At 39.3% G+C, this 16,439-nt stretch overlaps 1 protein-coding gene across 1 annotated transcript in view; it reads left to right on the forward strand.

Moving 5' to 3' along the window:
* Positions 1-16,439, forward strand: part of Aldh1a2 (aldehyde dehydrogenase 1 family member A2) — an 80,796-nt gene that overhangs the window by 27,724 nt on the left and 36,633 nt on the right. Inside the window, exons 2-4 of the mRNA XM_006979267.4 lie at positions 10,229-10,333; positions 10,503-10,643; positions 12,622-12,751. Coding sequence (XP_006979329.1) covers positions 10,229-10,333; positions 10,503-10,643; positions 12,622-12,751 — 376 coding nt within the window. The remainder of the gene's footprint in view (positions 1-10,228; positions 10,334-10,502; positions 10,644-12,621; positions 12,752-16,439) is intronic.

Here is a 16,439-nt window from a genome sequence, read left to right on the forward strand (position 1 = left end):
CTATTTTTGCTAAAACAGATGCCAGTAGCATAGTTAGGAATTATGGGACAGTAGATTGTACGTAATTGGGGTTGTTTTAGCCAGGCCTGCTTTCTACAAGTGATTTGGTCTCAGGAGTCATTTATTTCCTCTTAAGAATTATTTGCATATGATGTGATATGGATATGGAAGCCCTGGTCTTTGTCTGTTGGAATGGTGAGTCAGGACCCTCTTTGGTCCTCTTACTGATGGGATCATATGCCCGAGATAGACAGATGTGTTTAGACTGAGAGACATAATGCACTTGGCCTAGAGAAGAAGGAAAACAAATCTAGGAGACCCAGTGACCACAGTGTCTAGAAGAGCGTAGACACTCAACAAATATTGGTGAGAGAGATAAGAAACCAAGAGAAGGAGGGAGAGCAGGAGGGCATTAATAAAAAGAGACTATGGAAGCTCGTGTCTAAGAGGCACAGCCTCCTGAGTTAAGCTCTGTTCAGATGTTTGGAAAAGAAAGGAGAGGAGAAGCCATGTAGGGAAATTCTGAGGTTAACAGACAAGCAAACACGGATAGGAAGGCATTGATATCAATGCCAATAGAGATTTGTTAGGTATTATAAAGAAGAAAGCATATCCTGAGCCCCGTTGACCCCCCCAGTCCTTTGGGTACATTGCTTGCATGCATCCTAAGACTCCTGATCTCCAGGGTCTGACTCCTGGTCTTTATTTTTCTATTTCTTTGCATGGCTTCTCAGACTCTTCTGGACCAAGGGCAGACTCATGAACATCAGTGTGACACTAGCCCAGGCATCAGCACACTCCTGCAGGGCCTCCTCCACTGCAGAGAGTGATAGCAAAATGCAAAGGCTGCCCTAGCCAGGCGCATGACTCAAGCCTACAGCGAATGAAGAGTTCTCCCAGCATAATCAGTATATATGGCTGTCAACTTTTGTTTGCTTGTTTTCACGTTCCAGGCTTTCTGTTTGCCGAATGGTCTGGCTTTTTCTAGCATATTTTTATGTTAATTAAAGAAAAAGCTAGTTAGTAAGCCAGAACAGTTCAGAATGTCGGTAGTTACGTTGTGACTTCTCCTGGGAGGTGGAGTGTTCTCTTTGTCTTCCCGCTCCCTCTTTCCCTCTGTTCCCTCACCTCTCGTCTTTGAATGTCTTCTCTAGTCATTTATGGCCCTGATGTGCCTCCTCCTTCCCTCCGTTTCTTCATCTTTAATCCATGAATTTCCTCTCCATTTATTTACATCAAATCTCTGCAATTGCTTTAGGGCCTCTTATACTTTAACAGAACTATATTTTAAAAATAATTTTCTAGCACTATTTTAGCAATTTTATGTGTCATTGGAAACTTCTTTTTACTCCCATGGCTTTTTTTTTTTTTTTTTTTTGCAGTTTTATCTTTGTTCTTTGTAAATGTGGGGATTAGTTGATAACGTTGAAAGTTGTTTCTCTTTTGGCCTGGCTTCCTACTTTCTCTGGCTGCTTTTTATATGTTTTTGGATTTACTCACTATAGTTTCTATGGATTTCCATGAATCCTGGGCCTGGCTTCCCTGAATGTTCACTTCCCACTCTGAGGATGATGTGGAGGTAGGGGCAGGTGTTAAGGAGGCAGAGGAGGCTCAGTCCTGGGAGCTCTCTGTATGGCCAGGGTCTTGGCAATGGGGAGGAGGGGGTCGAAACTCACCTGTCTTTCTTCTCTGTCACGTTTAAACCAGGATATCGGATGGTCCCCAGAAAGGGACTGCAGTCAGAAAGAGGGACCGCCAGGCCAGCAGAATCATTTTATTAGGGGTAGAGTTTCTGTCTTCCACCTTCCCTGCCCTACCCCAGGTCATCCTCCTCATTAGTCCTTGTTTCCTGGAGGATTCTTCTAACGTTTCAGCCATACTGTCACACCGATTCCTCCCTTCTCTGTAGAGAACATTTGCAATTCTTATCTCTGCTGTCCATCTTGGCACTAAATCACAGACTGCCTTACATCATTTAACTTTCCTGAAAGTAATCTCGTCTGTGAAATATTATTATAAGTCCCAGAACAGCAGAGGACACATCTTCTATGAGTTTTCAGTAGTACTTACGAACAATTTCAGGTTTAAAATAGCCCTTTAATAAATATTGCACAGGTTTTTCTTTTTCTATAAAATAAGTTTCTGCTTAATTATTTCCCCCCATTTAGTTCCAAATTCTGCTATTTATGTCTTGTCGTTGTATTTCACAGAGAAGGAAGGATGTTAGAGAGAGTTGCACAGGTCCCTCATCTTAGGAGGTATTGCTCACAAGCACGATCCATAGCTCTTCTTTTTTAGATGTTTCTTTAAGCAAACATTTTTATATTTCTGCATTTTAAGAGGTTAGTAGTTGCTGCTGGAAAGAGTTACACAGATTTTTATTTCATCAATGAAGGAAATGATATTTTTTAAAATTCTGCCACAATGCAACTAGATCGTGGACAAATATGTATATGTGCACATGCGCACATTACAGGTGTATATATTTAAGTTTCAGTTTCCAGTGAGTTTTTCATAGTATGCTGATCATATATTGATCTTACTTTGCTAAATTTATAATTTTTTTTTTAGATTTCTTAGGAGTTTCTAGACGAATAATCATGTCATTTCTAAAGGCATTCTCCAGCCTCCACCTTATTGTACATTATAATATGAAATGCTGCAGTATGGAAGAGAAATATTAAGAGCAGATTTCCATACAGCTGTTATTTTTAATAATGAAAAAGAGCAATGCTCTGAAAAGGAATAGAGAGCTAAAGGGAAATGCAAAAGCTAGGTTTTCGACAGTGGCAAAAGCTGGCGCTAGTTCTTAAACAGTAAAATACCCCCCACCCCCCACTCCCCTTAGCACAGCAGGATGCTCAGAGGACAGCCAGCAAGATGGACCACATCCAGGACTGTAGATACCATTTAACAAATTCCAAACAGTAGAAATAAGACAAATATACTTTCAGACCACAGGGGGATTGAACTAGAACAGAAAGATAGCTGGATAGTTCCACCCCCCTCCACTACTTGGAGGTTAAACAGCATACTTCTAAACTACACCAGTGCCAATGAAAACAATCTCAAGGGAAATTGGAAGTATTTTGAACTAAATAAAAATAAAACATCAAGTAATATTGAAGGTATACATTAAAAAAATCTAAGATTCTGTTTTAGAGAAACAGAATGAAGAACTGTGAGTCTAGAATGAACAGAAGACAATAATTTTTAAAAATGATAGCAGAAATGAACTAAAAATTTTTTAAAAATGATAAAATCACAGGCTGTTTCCTCAAAAATAAATAAATAAATAAATAAATGTACCGAACTGCTAGCCTAGCTAGCAAAAAATGATAAAATCCAAATCACTACATTAGGAATGAAAAGAGCGGCATTGCTACTGTTCCCATGGACAGTGAAAAGATAATTTTAAAGTATTATGAACAACCACGGATCCACAAATTTGATAATTTAAGTGAAATGAACAAATTCTTTTAAACACACATTCAGCCAAAATTTAAACAAGGAAAAATAAATTAAATAAGCCTAATTGTATTCAAGAAATTGAGCTGGTAATTAATAAACTTAAAAGCATCAAATCCAGATGTTACCACTGGTGACTTGTATCAAACATATAAATTCTTCACATTCTATTCCATAAAGTATAATGAGGGGAACATTAATTTATTTTATGGGGCTATCATTATCCAAGTACCAAAACTATATAAAGACTTTATAAGAAAAGAGAACTATAAAGCAGATTCTCATGAGCATAGTTGCAAAACATTCAACAAAATGTTAGCAAATTTAATCCAACAGCATATAAGAATAATTAGACACCAGTGTGATTCCTGACCATATTTCAAGTATACAAAACCATTCAAAATATGATTAATATAATCCATCCCATCAATGAACTGATAAAGAAAATAAGTTGTATCATCATTTCTTTATAGAAAAAAAAAACATTTGGCAAAATCTTAACACCTACTCAAGACAATACACCTCTCAACAAATCAGGAGCAGAAAAAGAATGTCCTCAACTTAATCAAGAATATTTCTATAAAATATAGAACCATCAGTATATTTAATGGTGAAAAACCAGATACTTTCATTCTTAACACTGGGGAAAGGCAAGATGGCCCGTACCGTGTCATCATCTCTAATAAGTAATGAATTCCTGGTTAGTCAGTGGCTAAGAAAAATAAATCAAAAGTGTACGGACTGGGAAGGAAGAGACAAAACTGCCTTCATTTGTTTATCAATGAAATAATTGTTGTAGACTCTCTAGGACTCTGCTCACTCCAAACATGACACTTCCTAAGAGCACTAAGAGCTACTAGAAGGTTGAGGAACAACCTTCATACCAGAAACAAGCCACCGGGGTTTAACATTAAAAACACACAGTACCACTAGGGGAGTGGGGGTGAGAGAGACTGTCTTCAATATCTTTATGAGAATATATTCTTTATAAGCCACAGGTTAGCTAAAGTAAATCAAAAGAGGTCTGAACAAATGAAGGGGCAGTCCATGGACAGGAAGACTTGGGGAATTAAAACGACACTTCTTCTCAACTTGATCTGTAGATTCAATAAAATGACAAAAGTGCTAGTAAATTATTTTGTAAATTCAAAGGTGGATATGGAAAGGCCAAAGACCCAGGATAGTTAACTATTCAAAGAGGACAAAGTTGGAAGGCTAGCATTATCCAACTTCAAGACTGACCTATTCAAAAGGTCTAGTAATGAGAAGAAGAAGAGAAAAAGGCAGAGAAGAAGAAAGAAGCAAAGAAAATAACTTAGTATTTATAAAGATAAAGGTGATGGAACTAAGGCCAACACCGACAAATTCACTCCAAGGTGGGAGGTTGAAGCAGATTTCTCAATTTTCATAGGATGAACAGATCAATTGTTGACTATGAAGATGACTGAACAACCTCATTACACAGGATGGAGATGAGAGTCCCAAGTAGAGAAATTGCCTTTGTCTATAGATGAAATAATTGTTGTAGACTCTCTGGGACTCTGCTCACACCAAACATGAAGCTTCCTAAGAGCAGTAAGAGCTACTAGAAGGTTGCAGGAACAACCTTCATACCAGAAATAAGCCACCAGGATTTAACATTAAAAACTCCTAGTGGGAACTCATGAACTGTGGGCCAATAGCTGTGGAGCCCCCAAAGGACTGGACTAGGCCCTCTGCATAGGTGAGACAGTTGTTTACCTTGAACTATTTAGGGGGCCCCCTAGCAGTGGGATCGGGATCTGTCCCTAGTGCATTAGTGGGCTTTTTGGAGCCCAGTGCCTATGGTGGGACACCTTGGTTCAGGAGGAGGGGCTTGGGCCTGCCTCAGGCGGAATGTACCAGGTTCTGCTGAATCCCCATGGGATGCCTTGCCTTGGAGGAAGTGGCAATTGTGGGTGGGTTTGGCGGGGGAAGGTTGGGAAGTGGGAGGAGGGAGAAGAGGGGGATCTGTGGTTGGTATGTAAAATGAATAGAAAACTTCTCAATAATAAAAAAATAAAAAATAAACAGTACTACCACTATACTGATAATTAGTATACCAGGACAAGAAGCAGAAAGCAGCTGCATGAGAATGGATGGATGAAGAGTCCAACTAGTGGTTGCCTCTAGCAGCTGGGCAGGTCCAGCTGGAGGCAGGATCAGAAAGAAGCACTCAGGTAGTTTTGGTGATACTGCTAACAGTCTAGTGCTTGAATGGTGTGTTCATGGTGTGTTCCAATAGGATAGATCTTAACTTGTGTTCTTGTTACACATATCCTTTTGTATAAAGTACAACAGTGTAATAAAAATCTGTTGCCCAAATAAAGTCTTTATTTTTCAGTATGTGTGGGATTTTATCTTGGTGTAGAGGTATTTCTAATCTTATCTGTAAAAATGTTAGACAGTGATTCATGTCCCCTTCCAACAGATGTTCCATTCCAGTAACATTAAATAAGAGCCTACCACATCCAGTATGTCTTTTAATACCAACAGCAACCCCTAAAACACCAGTGAGAGAGCTTTTCACAAACATGAAAAGAAAATTAATGTTCATGAGCTACTTTGTCCCATCTTCTTAGGAACCTGAAAAGGGCAGGTTCCTTCTTTTATGGATCATCTGTTTCTTTTGCCTTCACTTACATCATAGAATTATGTTAAAAGTGAATGCTTAGCTGGGAAGTGGTGGCACACACTTCTAATCCCAGCATTCAGGAGGCAGAGGCAGGCAGGTCTCCAAGTTTGAGGCCAGCCTGTTCTACAGAGTGAGTTCCAGGACAGCTAGGGCTACACAGAGAAACCCTGTCTCAAAAAAACAAAACAAAACAAAATGAATGCTTGTACATTTCCAAACAAGTTAAGCAGTAGTCAGATAGGGAGTGAGATGTCTTTTCTATTTTGACCCAGTTTTCCTTACACCCATCACACCATAAAGCAGAATTTCTTACTTTTCACTAACAGGACTTTGAGTTAAAATAACATGAAAAGTCTTAAATTAAGCATTTTTTTTTTTTGACAACACAGGTCCATATTTTAAGTTAGACTTCGAGGTTTGTATTTTCCACAAACTCACATTTAAAGGATGCTTTGGAAAAAGGAAGGTGTTGAGCCCTTTATTTCTTCATTCAGAATATTGGTTTTGACATTTTATAGTTAAAAAAGGAGAGGCACAAAAAGAGGACTCATAACTTTCAAGATTTTTCTTTTTAAAATTATTTCAGATTAAAAAAATTGGAAAAACTACTGTCAAACCTTCACCCAGATTCTCTAGACACTCTCATATTCCACAGCATATATAAAAACCCAGGAAATTGACATTGGCATAATGTTAGTGTCGAACGCTAAAGCTTTAATCATGCTTGAGCAATTGTCTCACTCTCTCTTCTTTTCCCCCTCTGGTCCAGGAGCCAGTCTACAGTGACAGGATGCAGTCATTTTTTTGTGCCTTATTAGTCCTCCCCTCCTTTATGACATCGACACTTTAGAAAAGCATGGGCCAGCTCTCTTGTTGGCTGTCGTTTAACTTAGATTAGCTAGGGATTTGTCCTGATTAAACTCAAGATGAGTCTCTGGGATAAAACACCGCAAGGAGATCTCATGTCTCTCGGGCTTCACATCAGGAGCAGACCAATGCCAGTTTGTCCTGTCACTTCTGGTCTCAGGATTAATCATCAAGTTGATTGCAGGATCGAGGTGGTGTTTGCCAAGTTTGTACAATGTAAAGTTAGTGGTTTTCTCTTTGCAAGAGATAAGTATGGGAGGGAGATTCTTAAGACATAAATAAAGGAATATCCAATTTTTCATTAAAAAATTCCCTACTAGTTTCCCCATCCACTGATTTCTTTCCCTGCAGTAGAAATATTGCAATATTTAACAGATGCTGAGCATCTAATGCCATTGTTCCTTCACACCTGCTACCTGGAATTTGACTGTGAGGGACTTTACCTGTTATTTGTGTATTCATTAAACTGTATCATAAATATCATCAGGTTCCCTTGCCACTCCATGGGGAATAATCTGTTACTGTCATTATTGATTTTGAATGACAAAGAAGTTTTAGAACTAAAAATTAGAACCACTGACACTAACAGCTTAGGTCCCAGTAAACCTGGTGAGCTGGCGGAAGGGACAGTGGTAGCACAGAGAAGTAGGAGCGCTGCCGACACTGAGCCAGGACTACCAAGGGGAGCGCTGGAGCTCTAGGAGGGTCAGGGCCCAGTGCCGGCCTCTGGGAACCCTTCAGAGTATCAACCCTTTGTATACCGAGAACCTAGGCACGGTTACCTTCTGATTCCAATGAACCCTTTCTAACAGTTTAGCAAGTTTGTACATTTTCAATTCCTTTTCGAAAACTGGAGTGAGAATAAAGAGATCATGAGAACAGGGTAATAACTGAGCCCTGGTGAATGAAACTGCTCTTCCGTACTGACCCGGGTGTCATACAGGTAACGGAGGTAAACCCTGTCTGTGAGCACAGTCACCTGAAGAGCAGCCAGCATGTGTGAGTGGGACGTCTCGGTCCTCTGAAACACGGATTCAGATTTTGAAACCCAGCTCTGCCGGGTTGCACTTGGTCAGTGTTTCTGTTTCTCCTTGTCCCTGTGTCCTCACAGTGCAATCTTCCTGAGAAGTGCCAAGGCTCATCGTTTTGTAGAAGAGATGGCACCTTTTTAATATTATAATTAAAAGACTTTTCATTTTTAGTTTTAAAACTGTTGTATTCAGCAAAATTTTACTCATAATTATCAAACTTTTACTCATAAAGATAAAAGAATTATCAGTTATCTTTCTATTAAAACAAGATAGGGGCCGGGCGTTGGTGGCGCACGCCTTTAATCCCAGCACTCGGGAGGCAGAGGCAGGCGGATCTCTGTGAGTTCGAGGCCAGCCTGGGCTACCAAGTGAGTTCTAGGAAAGGCGCAAAGCTACACAGAGAAACCCTGTCTCGAAAAACTAAAAAAAAAAAAAAAAAAAAAAAAAAAAAAAAAAAAAAAAACAAGATAGACCAGTGCCTTGGTAGACTACTTACACAATATCAAGTGATTAAATCTTTCCTATTGAGTGATTTTTATTTCTCTTTGGGGGGGGCACTGTCGATTGCTAGTAACCTTTTTTCAGTGTTGGGGATCATGCACATGAGGCAAACATTCTATCACTGAGTTACACCCACAGGCTGATTCTTTGATTAGAGTTTGAGAAAATTTATCTTAGAGACTCCTAGCCAAAAATTTCACTGGATAGCCCCTTCCGTCCTCCCTGAAATGTACAAAGTGTACCCTGTCTCTGCCTCCACCTTCCGATCTAACGATTGTGAAGCGTCTTTCTCCGTTACTTTCCCCCTGTCCCTTGATAAAGAAACTTAATTCTGAATTCTCAACTGTGTTCAATAAAAGCTAAAAAAAAAAAAAAAAATGACTAAGGTGATGCCTCCGAACTGTTTTTTAGCTTCTTGAAATGTCTGACTGTAGTCAGTGTAACTAGAAAACTGAAGGACAGTATGATTGTGGTGACTTACTTACCCCATGATTTCATTGTTTCCTTATTTTTAGTATTTAAGCATTAACTGGAATTCTTTGGTGAGTGATGATGGAATCAATCCTAAGATAATGAATTAGCACAGTGTTTCAAGATCCAGGGAAAGTGAGATGACTTTAAATTCCTCCAGTTTGTCTTCTATTTTCAAAGAAATATTTAAATATTTAATTATTTATTAAATAATATTAAATATTCCTATTGAAATATAAGTAATTTTTTTTGCTGGTGGGTAAAGGCACTAGCTGCCAAGCCTGTTTCCCTGAGTTTGATCCCTAGAACTTACATAGTGGAAAGAGACAACAGACCCCTACAAGTTGTCCTCTGATCCCCACACATGTACCACGGTGGGCACCCATGTATACATACACATAGGCACAAAAATAAACAAATATAAAAAAGAATTTTTTAAAGTAGTTTTCTATTTGATCTTTAGAAAACTTCCAATAAAAACTCATGCAATCCTTAGAAATGTACTCCATAGGAAAACTTAAAAACTAAGCTTGAATCCAGCAGACAGTGGTGTTATTTGACAGGCTAAGGAATGGGACACTTGAAAGAACTCTTTAAAATCCTTTTCAAACGTAAGAAAAACATGCCTCTAATAAAATTTTAGCCCAGTTTCAAAGTTCTAGAAGCTCTTTGATTTTGCTAACACGTGTGGCTTATGACTTGCTTAACTCAGTAGCAGACTAGTTGGCACAGTTAAATCTTAATTCAGGAGCTGACTGTAATTAGGGAAATGCTTATTCCAGAGCCATCCAGGTTCTTTGAAGATTCCCTGAGGCTTCCAACAGAGAAACTGATATGAAAGTCTTAATGACCATCACTTTAACCCAGGGTGCTACCCCTATAATGGCCAGAAATTAGAATGTCAATACTGTTAGCCTTGGTGTAGGATTGTACACAAGATGCTCTATCTTTCTGTGTTTACTGGTGGAAGGACACTCTAATTGTTTGGCATGTTCACTGAAGTTAAGATCCCTACTTTGTATTTGGAAGAAGCAACTGTCATGAGAAGATACTCCTGCATTAGGAGTGAGGCTGGACTTGATACTCTTTTGAATGTCTTTCAACACTTCAGATTCTACACGTCTGTACCAATAAGTGCATGGAACTGGTATTACCATGATTCCTCCATACTGCTGAGCCACTGACAAGCTTCTGATTTCCCATATCTCATATCCGATTTTGTTGTGTCCTTCTGTAGATCTTTATTAACAATGAATGGCAGAACTCAGAGAGTGGGAAAGTGTTCCCTGTCTGCAATCCAGCCACAGGAGAGCAAGTGTGTGAAGTTCAAGAAGCAGACAAGGTATGTGCTGCTTAGAAGATTCCCTGTGGAATAACCACCAATAACGGCAAATTAATGCCTGTGTGTTCCAGATGCCACACTTAGGTTCAAGCATCCCTTCTTCGATGACAGCAGGTAGTTCTTGTGTACTGAGTGTCTCTCTTCAGTTGAGCCTCTTCCTCTTTAACAGGTGGATATAGACAAGGCAGTGCAGGCAGCCCGCCTGGCCTTCTCTCTTGGTTCAGTGTGGAGAAGGATGGACGCTTCTGAGAGAGGACGTCTGCTGGACAAGCTTGCAGACTTGGTGGAGCGGGACAGGGCAGTTCTTGCAGTAAGTAAACTAAGAAAGCAGTTATGTTTCTACTCCAAAGTGACCACTCAACTGGAACGTATTCTGTGGAGTGTTGTTGGGTAGGGGAGCTGGGGAAGTGAATAATACGTATATGAAATATGAGAGATCTTTGGGGAAGCTCTTGGTGGCATTTTGAAGGGAAAAAAAAAGCCATAGCATTGCATCACTACTAAGGATCGTCCTTTCTCATGTTCTCCCATAAGCAAAGCAGAACACATCCACTTGACAAGCAAAACAAAAGCGTCAAGAAACAGGACCTCCAGGCTGTTTGTAAAAGACAAATGCCAAGTGGCTTTTTTAAAAATCAAATAGGAAAAGAAGGATGTGGACCCTCATACATTCTACTCCATTTGTTCTAGCGTTTTTTCAGAATTATGAGAGAGTTTGCCATTTCTTTTCACTAGAACTATCACACACACTCCCAACACACACATAAATTTCTTCTGATCTGGTGGTTTCGGCTGTTTCTGCTGTTGTTTTTAAAATAAAAGTTACCTTGAGGACTGGAATGTTGGCTTAGCAGTTAATAGTAAATACTGCTCTTTCAGAGGACCTGGGTTTGGTTCCCAGCACCCACATAGGGTGGCTCATAACTTCCTGAAATTCCAGTTCTAGGGAATTAGACCTTTGGCCTCCACAGGCATCTGTATTCATGTGCTCATGCCCCCTCACATACACTTTAAATAATACAAAGAAATACTTTTCTAAATAGCTAGTTTCTTTGAGAATGAAGACTTTCTGAAGCTAAGGACCATTAGGAATGTAGGCAGTGTAAGTCAGGGATCCATCCTTGGATGGTCCTCAACTGGTTATGGGCACCACTTTTTCTGTTTTATAGACCTTGGCTCTTTGTTAGCTAACTACATTAGAAAATGTATTATCTAATTTGGACATGTAAGTGTTCTTAGAAGGACTGGGAAATTACTGGCTCTTCTTTTGTAAAAGTGAGCCGATGTAGAGTGACAAGTAGCACTTTAAAATGAGCTTTGTTTTGTGGATTAAGTAGGTAAATTGTGCTGTCAGTAACAGTATTATTTAACTTCATTGAATGGAAAATATTTCAGCTTTAACTTTTTCAGTAATTAAACAATTTTATACCCGTATGTGTTATATAATGCCCTATTACAGAGAAACATGAAATTATAAATATCCATTTTTGTTTATTCCATTTGTTAAACTTCTAACAGCCTAGTATGTCTCAAGTGCAAATAGTCTTACTTCATTGTTTCAGTGGTCATTGTTTTTGTAACAGACTTCATCAATTTAGGAACATGTCATTAAAATAATGTTTATAATGTAAAGCTGTTTATTATTGCTATTTTTATAAATGGACCAGATACTTTACTCTTAATAGATAATGGTTGTTAACATAAATGTTTACAAAAACCAGTCTTTAAATTGTTAAAGTCTGGGCTTCCCCAAAGGAGATCTTGTTTATTTGGTGGTAATAAATAAGCTTGCTATGCACCATGAATATTTCACTTCTCAGCAGGGGTCTTGGCAGCTGTGCAGAACATTTTATATCCGCATTGAATGCACACAAAACTGACATCCCTGCTTCTCTTTGTGGATTCGAATTACTAGTGCACTCTCAGAAAGATCCCCGTTCCGCTCTGATCATTAATATAACAGAAGGTGGTTTGACAAGCAGAGCGTTTCTTTATCATCAGTTAAAGAAGCGTTGTGTTTATATGTCTGGACAGTGGATAAGGAAAACACACAGGCACAAGAACAGCACGTGTATGTCCATTGTGGTCTTTAATAGTAACTAAAGCAAGTCTGTTAGGACTGGACACCTTCCTGTTTGGGAAAGCGGAGTTGAACAAGTGGACATCACCACTCATACCCTGCCAGGTTCCCTCTATTCCTTGTTTCTTCTTCTGTAGAATTAGACTCACTGCAGTGTATCACTACAAAGTTCTGAGGACTTAACGCTTCTCTATTTCTTTTCCTACAGACCATGGAATCCCTAAATGGTGGCAAGCCATTCCTGCAAGCTTTTTACATCGATTTGCAGGGAGTCATCAAAACCCTGCGGTATTATGCAGGCTGGGCTGATAAAATTCATGGAATGACCATTCCTGTAGGTACGTGAAACATGAGTATGTCAAAGAGGGCAATGTGGAGCTCTGCCGGAAATACTTCACCAATCACAAAGAGCAGCCATCCACAATGCAAATATGAGACACTTGGGGCAGCTTGAACTGAGCATAGGGCCAAACAGATTATGTCACTAACTCTAACAATGTCCCTCTTTTTGTGTATAGATATAAGTGTGGAGGGCCACTTAAATCGGTTTATCAGTCAGCTAGGGGATAGCTATGCAGGATTAGCTGCTAAGAGCTAGCTTAGACCCTCAGAATGGAAGCGTTTGGAGCAGAAGGGGATTCAGCAGAAGGGGATCTATTTTAGCTACTGAATGGAAGAAATTTTATAGGAAAAAGACCAAATAACATGAGGACCCAGCTCATGGTTGTCAGTCTAATACCAGGGGACTCCTGAGGGGAGATTGGGTAAGAGAGGTCATTAATTACTTAGATATTTATTCTCAGATTGGTTCAGCCCATTCACATTTGTCCTTTGCAACACCATAATTCAATATCAATTTGATTTCATTGTTGATTTTTACATAGTGAAGTCCAGAATTTAGGAAGGTCATGTGGTCTTTATGTGTTACCTGATTTTGTCTGCAAAACATCTCCAGTTTTTGTTTGGCTTTATAACACAAGAAATAAATTCTTTTACATTTAGGATATAATAACTATGCAGTCCTGTAAAACAAGCTGGAATTAAAGAGTGTATGCCTAATGAGATACTAAGAACTTAGTGTCTCAACAAGGTTACTTGACTAGTAAATGTGTTAGGAATTATGGCATTGTTTTGTGTATATTGACTATAGATGGGCCATCGGGTATAGAGAACAAATATCTACCTTGTTTGTCTTCTTGAAGGACAGCCTTTTGCTTGAAGGCTTTGGGAAGGGGAGAAGAGATCTTATTTCAACCAGGTGCCATTCCTCTGACTTGGGAGTTGTGCCCACCACCCTCTAGTCATCTCACTCAAGACCCACTACTAGCTGCTGTTGCAGAATTATGCAATATCAGTTTGATTCCAAAGGGCTCTGATGCTATTTTCTTTATAATACTATCCATTATTTCCTGGCCTAGCACTCAGTGGAGCCATTCTCTCTGACCATAAATCCTGTGCTTTAACCCTCCTGTGGCAACTCCTACTTAGGATGATTAATAATAATCATTACTTCGATTTATTGGATACTTTTCTTTGCTCATTTTTTATCTCTTCTGTTGTAGCAGCCCTGAGAAGTATAATTTCCTCCTTTTTGATCTTTTTCACTCAAATCAAAAGTCTCTGTTCCTTTCCTGCCCGTACTTCCCTGTGATGGAAGACTAATCAGACTTATTTACAGTTTGCTAAGAGTGAAAGAGGAGCTGTGGTACCCTAATTTCCTCGGAATGAGTGTTGATTTTATTGATTTCATAGTAAATAGGAAAATGGGATCCATACTTTAAGCTGAATTTTGTTATAAAATGGCTTTATGATGTGTCAACATACAGCCCATACAGCGAAGGTTTAAAAACTGCCTGGGTCATATAGTTATTTATGTTTCATCTTTACTCCAGTTTTACCTGCTAAACTGAAGAATGAGCCAAAAAGGCAGATAATGATCAGACCTTGAGTTTTTGCCTTCAGTCAGCTCGTTCTGGTACTGTCGATAGTGAATGCATGGGTGAAATCTGAAATTCTGGTTAATCATAATGAGAGTGAGGGCTGTTTGCTGTAGTCACTTGATAAAAAAGGGGGTAGCTGAATGGATGGTGACAGGAAGCAGTGAAGTCAGCCCTTCACAAGGAACCTCTTGAAGACATTGCAGAGAACCCAAGGGATCTGTAAGTCTGATCTCATTTTATAGATAAAGGAACCAATTACAGAAGAGTAAACTAACTTTTTTTCAAGGCTGTTTACTGAAATGGTGATAGAGCGGAGACCTGTTAATACAAGACTCAGGAGCATGTAATGTCATTTCTTAGAATCTACCTGTAGATCCCTGGGAGGAAAAGTGTTAGTGCCACTTCATGCTAATGTAAAGTTTCGTTGTTTGAATAAGCACCCACAGAATTTGTTACTATTGCGAAGTACTCAGGTCTGCATGGTGTCTACATACACTGGAATCTACTAGAATACAGAATGGAAACGTTCTATACAGTTTTGGATCTAAATGTTTAATACTCGGCTTATTTAAAGGGTTGCTGTTAGTAATTCTAATGCAGTCAAATGCCCTAACCTTGAGCTATACCCCAAACCCAGAGTAGTTCTGTGTGAACATTAGAGATGGGAAGATGGTGTCCATTCACTCAATTATGCATAAATTCTCACGTTACTGAAAGAACTCATTTTATTGTTACTGGGTATAGAAGACTTGCTATAGCTATTGAAATGCCCATGGTTGTTATCACCATGAGCTTGAGGTTCATATCACATATCTCGATTTCTGACACATTAAGATTTTTTTTACTATAATTACATCATTAGACTTTATGTCCAGGATGTGCCAGAATATGAGAATCAAAGCTACATTAAAAATTTTTAAAGCATTTCTAGTCTCTGCCTTTAAAAGTAATGTTTGCCTTGAAGTAATTACCCAAATATTTAAACTTTTAATTATCTGAATAAATATCTCTCTGTGTCTCCATCTCTCTGTCTGTCTCCCCCATCTCTGCCTATGTAACTTTATGAAATCCCCAACAAAGGACATAGGGAGTGGCTCAGTTTTTCACAAGTATCAAATCCATTTATTCTGTACTGTCCTCTAGGACAGAGGCCTTTCCTAATGTACCTACTGTGTGTACAAACCCAGCAGACATGAATGTACTGTTCAACCAAGTTCAGAGCACAATGGGATATCCAACTGTAAGACTCTCACATTCTTCGTGACCCGAGGGTGCAGAATGTATTCACCAAGATCATTGGGTGCTTCGTTTGAGCACTGAAGTGTGAGAGGCACCAGGTAGCATCTAGACAGCATGGGTAGCCTGCGAAACTAGTTCTATACAGTAGTAAGTGAGTAGACGTATTTTATTTTAATTCTTAGATTTAACGAATATGAGAAGAAAAATGTTACAAATCATTGGAATGTGTCCTTGGTAATTTTCCTTGAAATGAGGCCAGCAAGTAGCTCTGTGTCCATTGTAAAGGAGTGAGCCGACCTGGCAGATGAAACAAGTGATAGAGCCAGTGACACTGGAAAAGATTAGGACGGTGGCTCTCAAAGGACTGGGCCTGGTGACAGGATATAGAAGCTCGGGGGACTCGTAGCACGGTCCTGAGAGTATGAAGGGCCTCTAGTCATTAGTCCTCCCCAAGGGACCCGATAGAAGGTTCATCTCTCATGTTTTCCAGAAATCACCCAACTGGGGGTGTCCCTTGGACATATAGGAGCACCCATTGAGTTCACAGAACCCAGGGCCTTTTCTTTATTCTTTCCACTCAGTGTTCTCTTGAGAAAAGTTCAAGAGCCAAGATACCCTGTCTTTCTTTGCTTAGCACTTAGTGAAACCAGCTGTGAGGACTGGAAGAGTCAGTACCCTCTCTGTGCCAGCCTTTAGCTCTGTGTGTATCAAATCTGTGAACAGATTGTCAAGTACATTTTATTCTCCATAACTCAGTCTCTTAGGACACAATTATCAAGTCAGGTTTACTCCCCATAAGATCAGCCTCTAAAGCTATTGTCTACATTTGTCTTTCCTTGCTTTCATT

This window comes from Peromyscus maniculatus, chromosome 7 (assembly GCF_049852395.1).
Source record: "Peromyscus maniculatus bairdii isolate BWxNUB_F1_BW_parent chromosome 7, HU_Pman_BW_mat_3.1, whole genome shotgun sequence".
Taxonomy (NCBI): domain Eukaryota; kingdom Metazoa; phylum Chordata; class Mammalia; order Rodentia; family Cricetidae; genus Peromyscus; species Peromyscus maniculatus.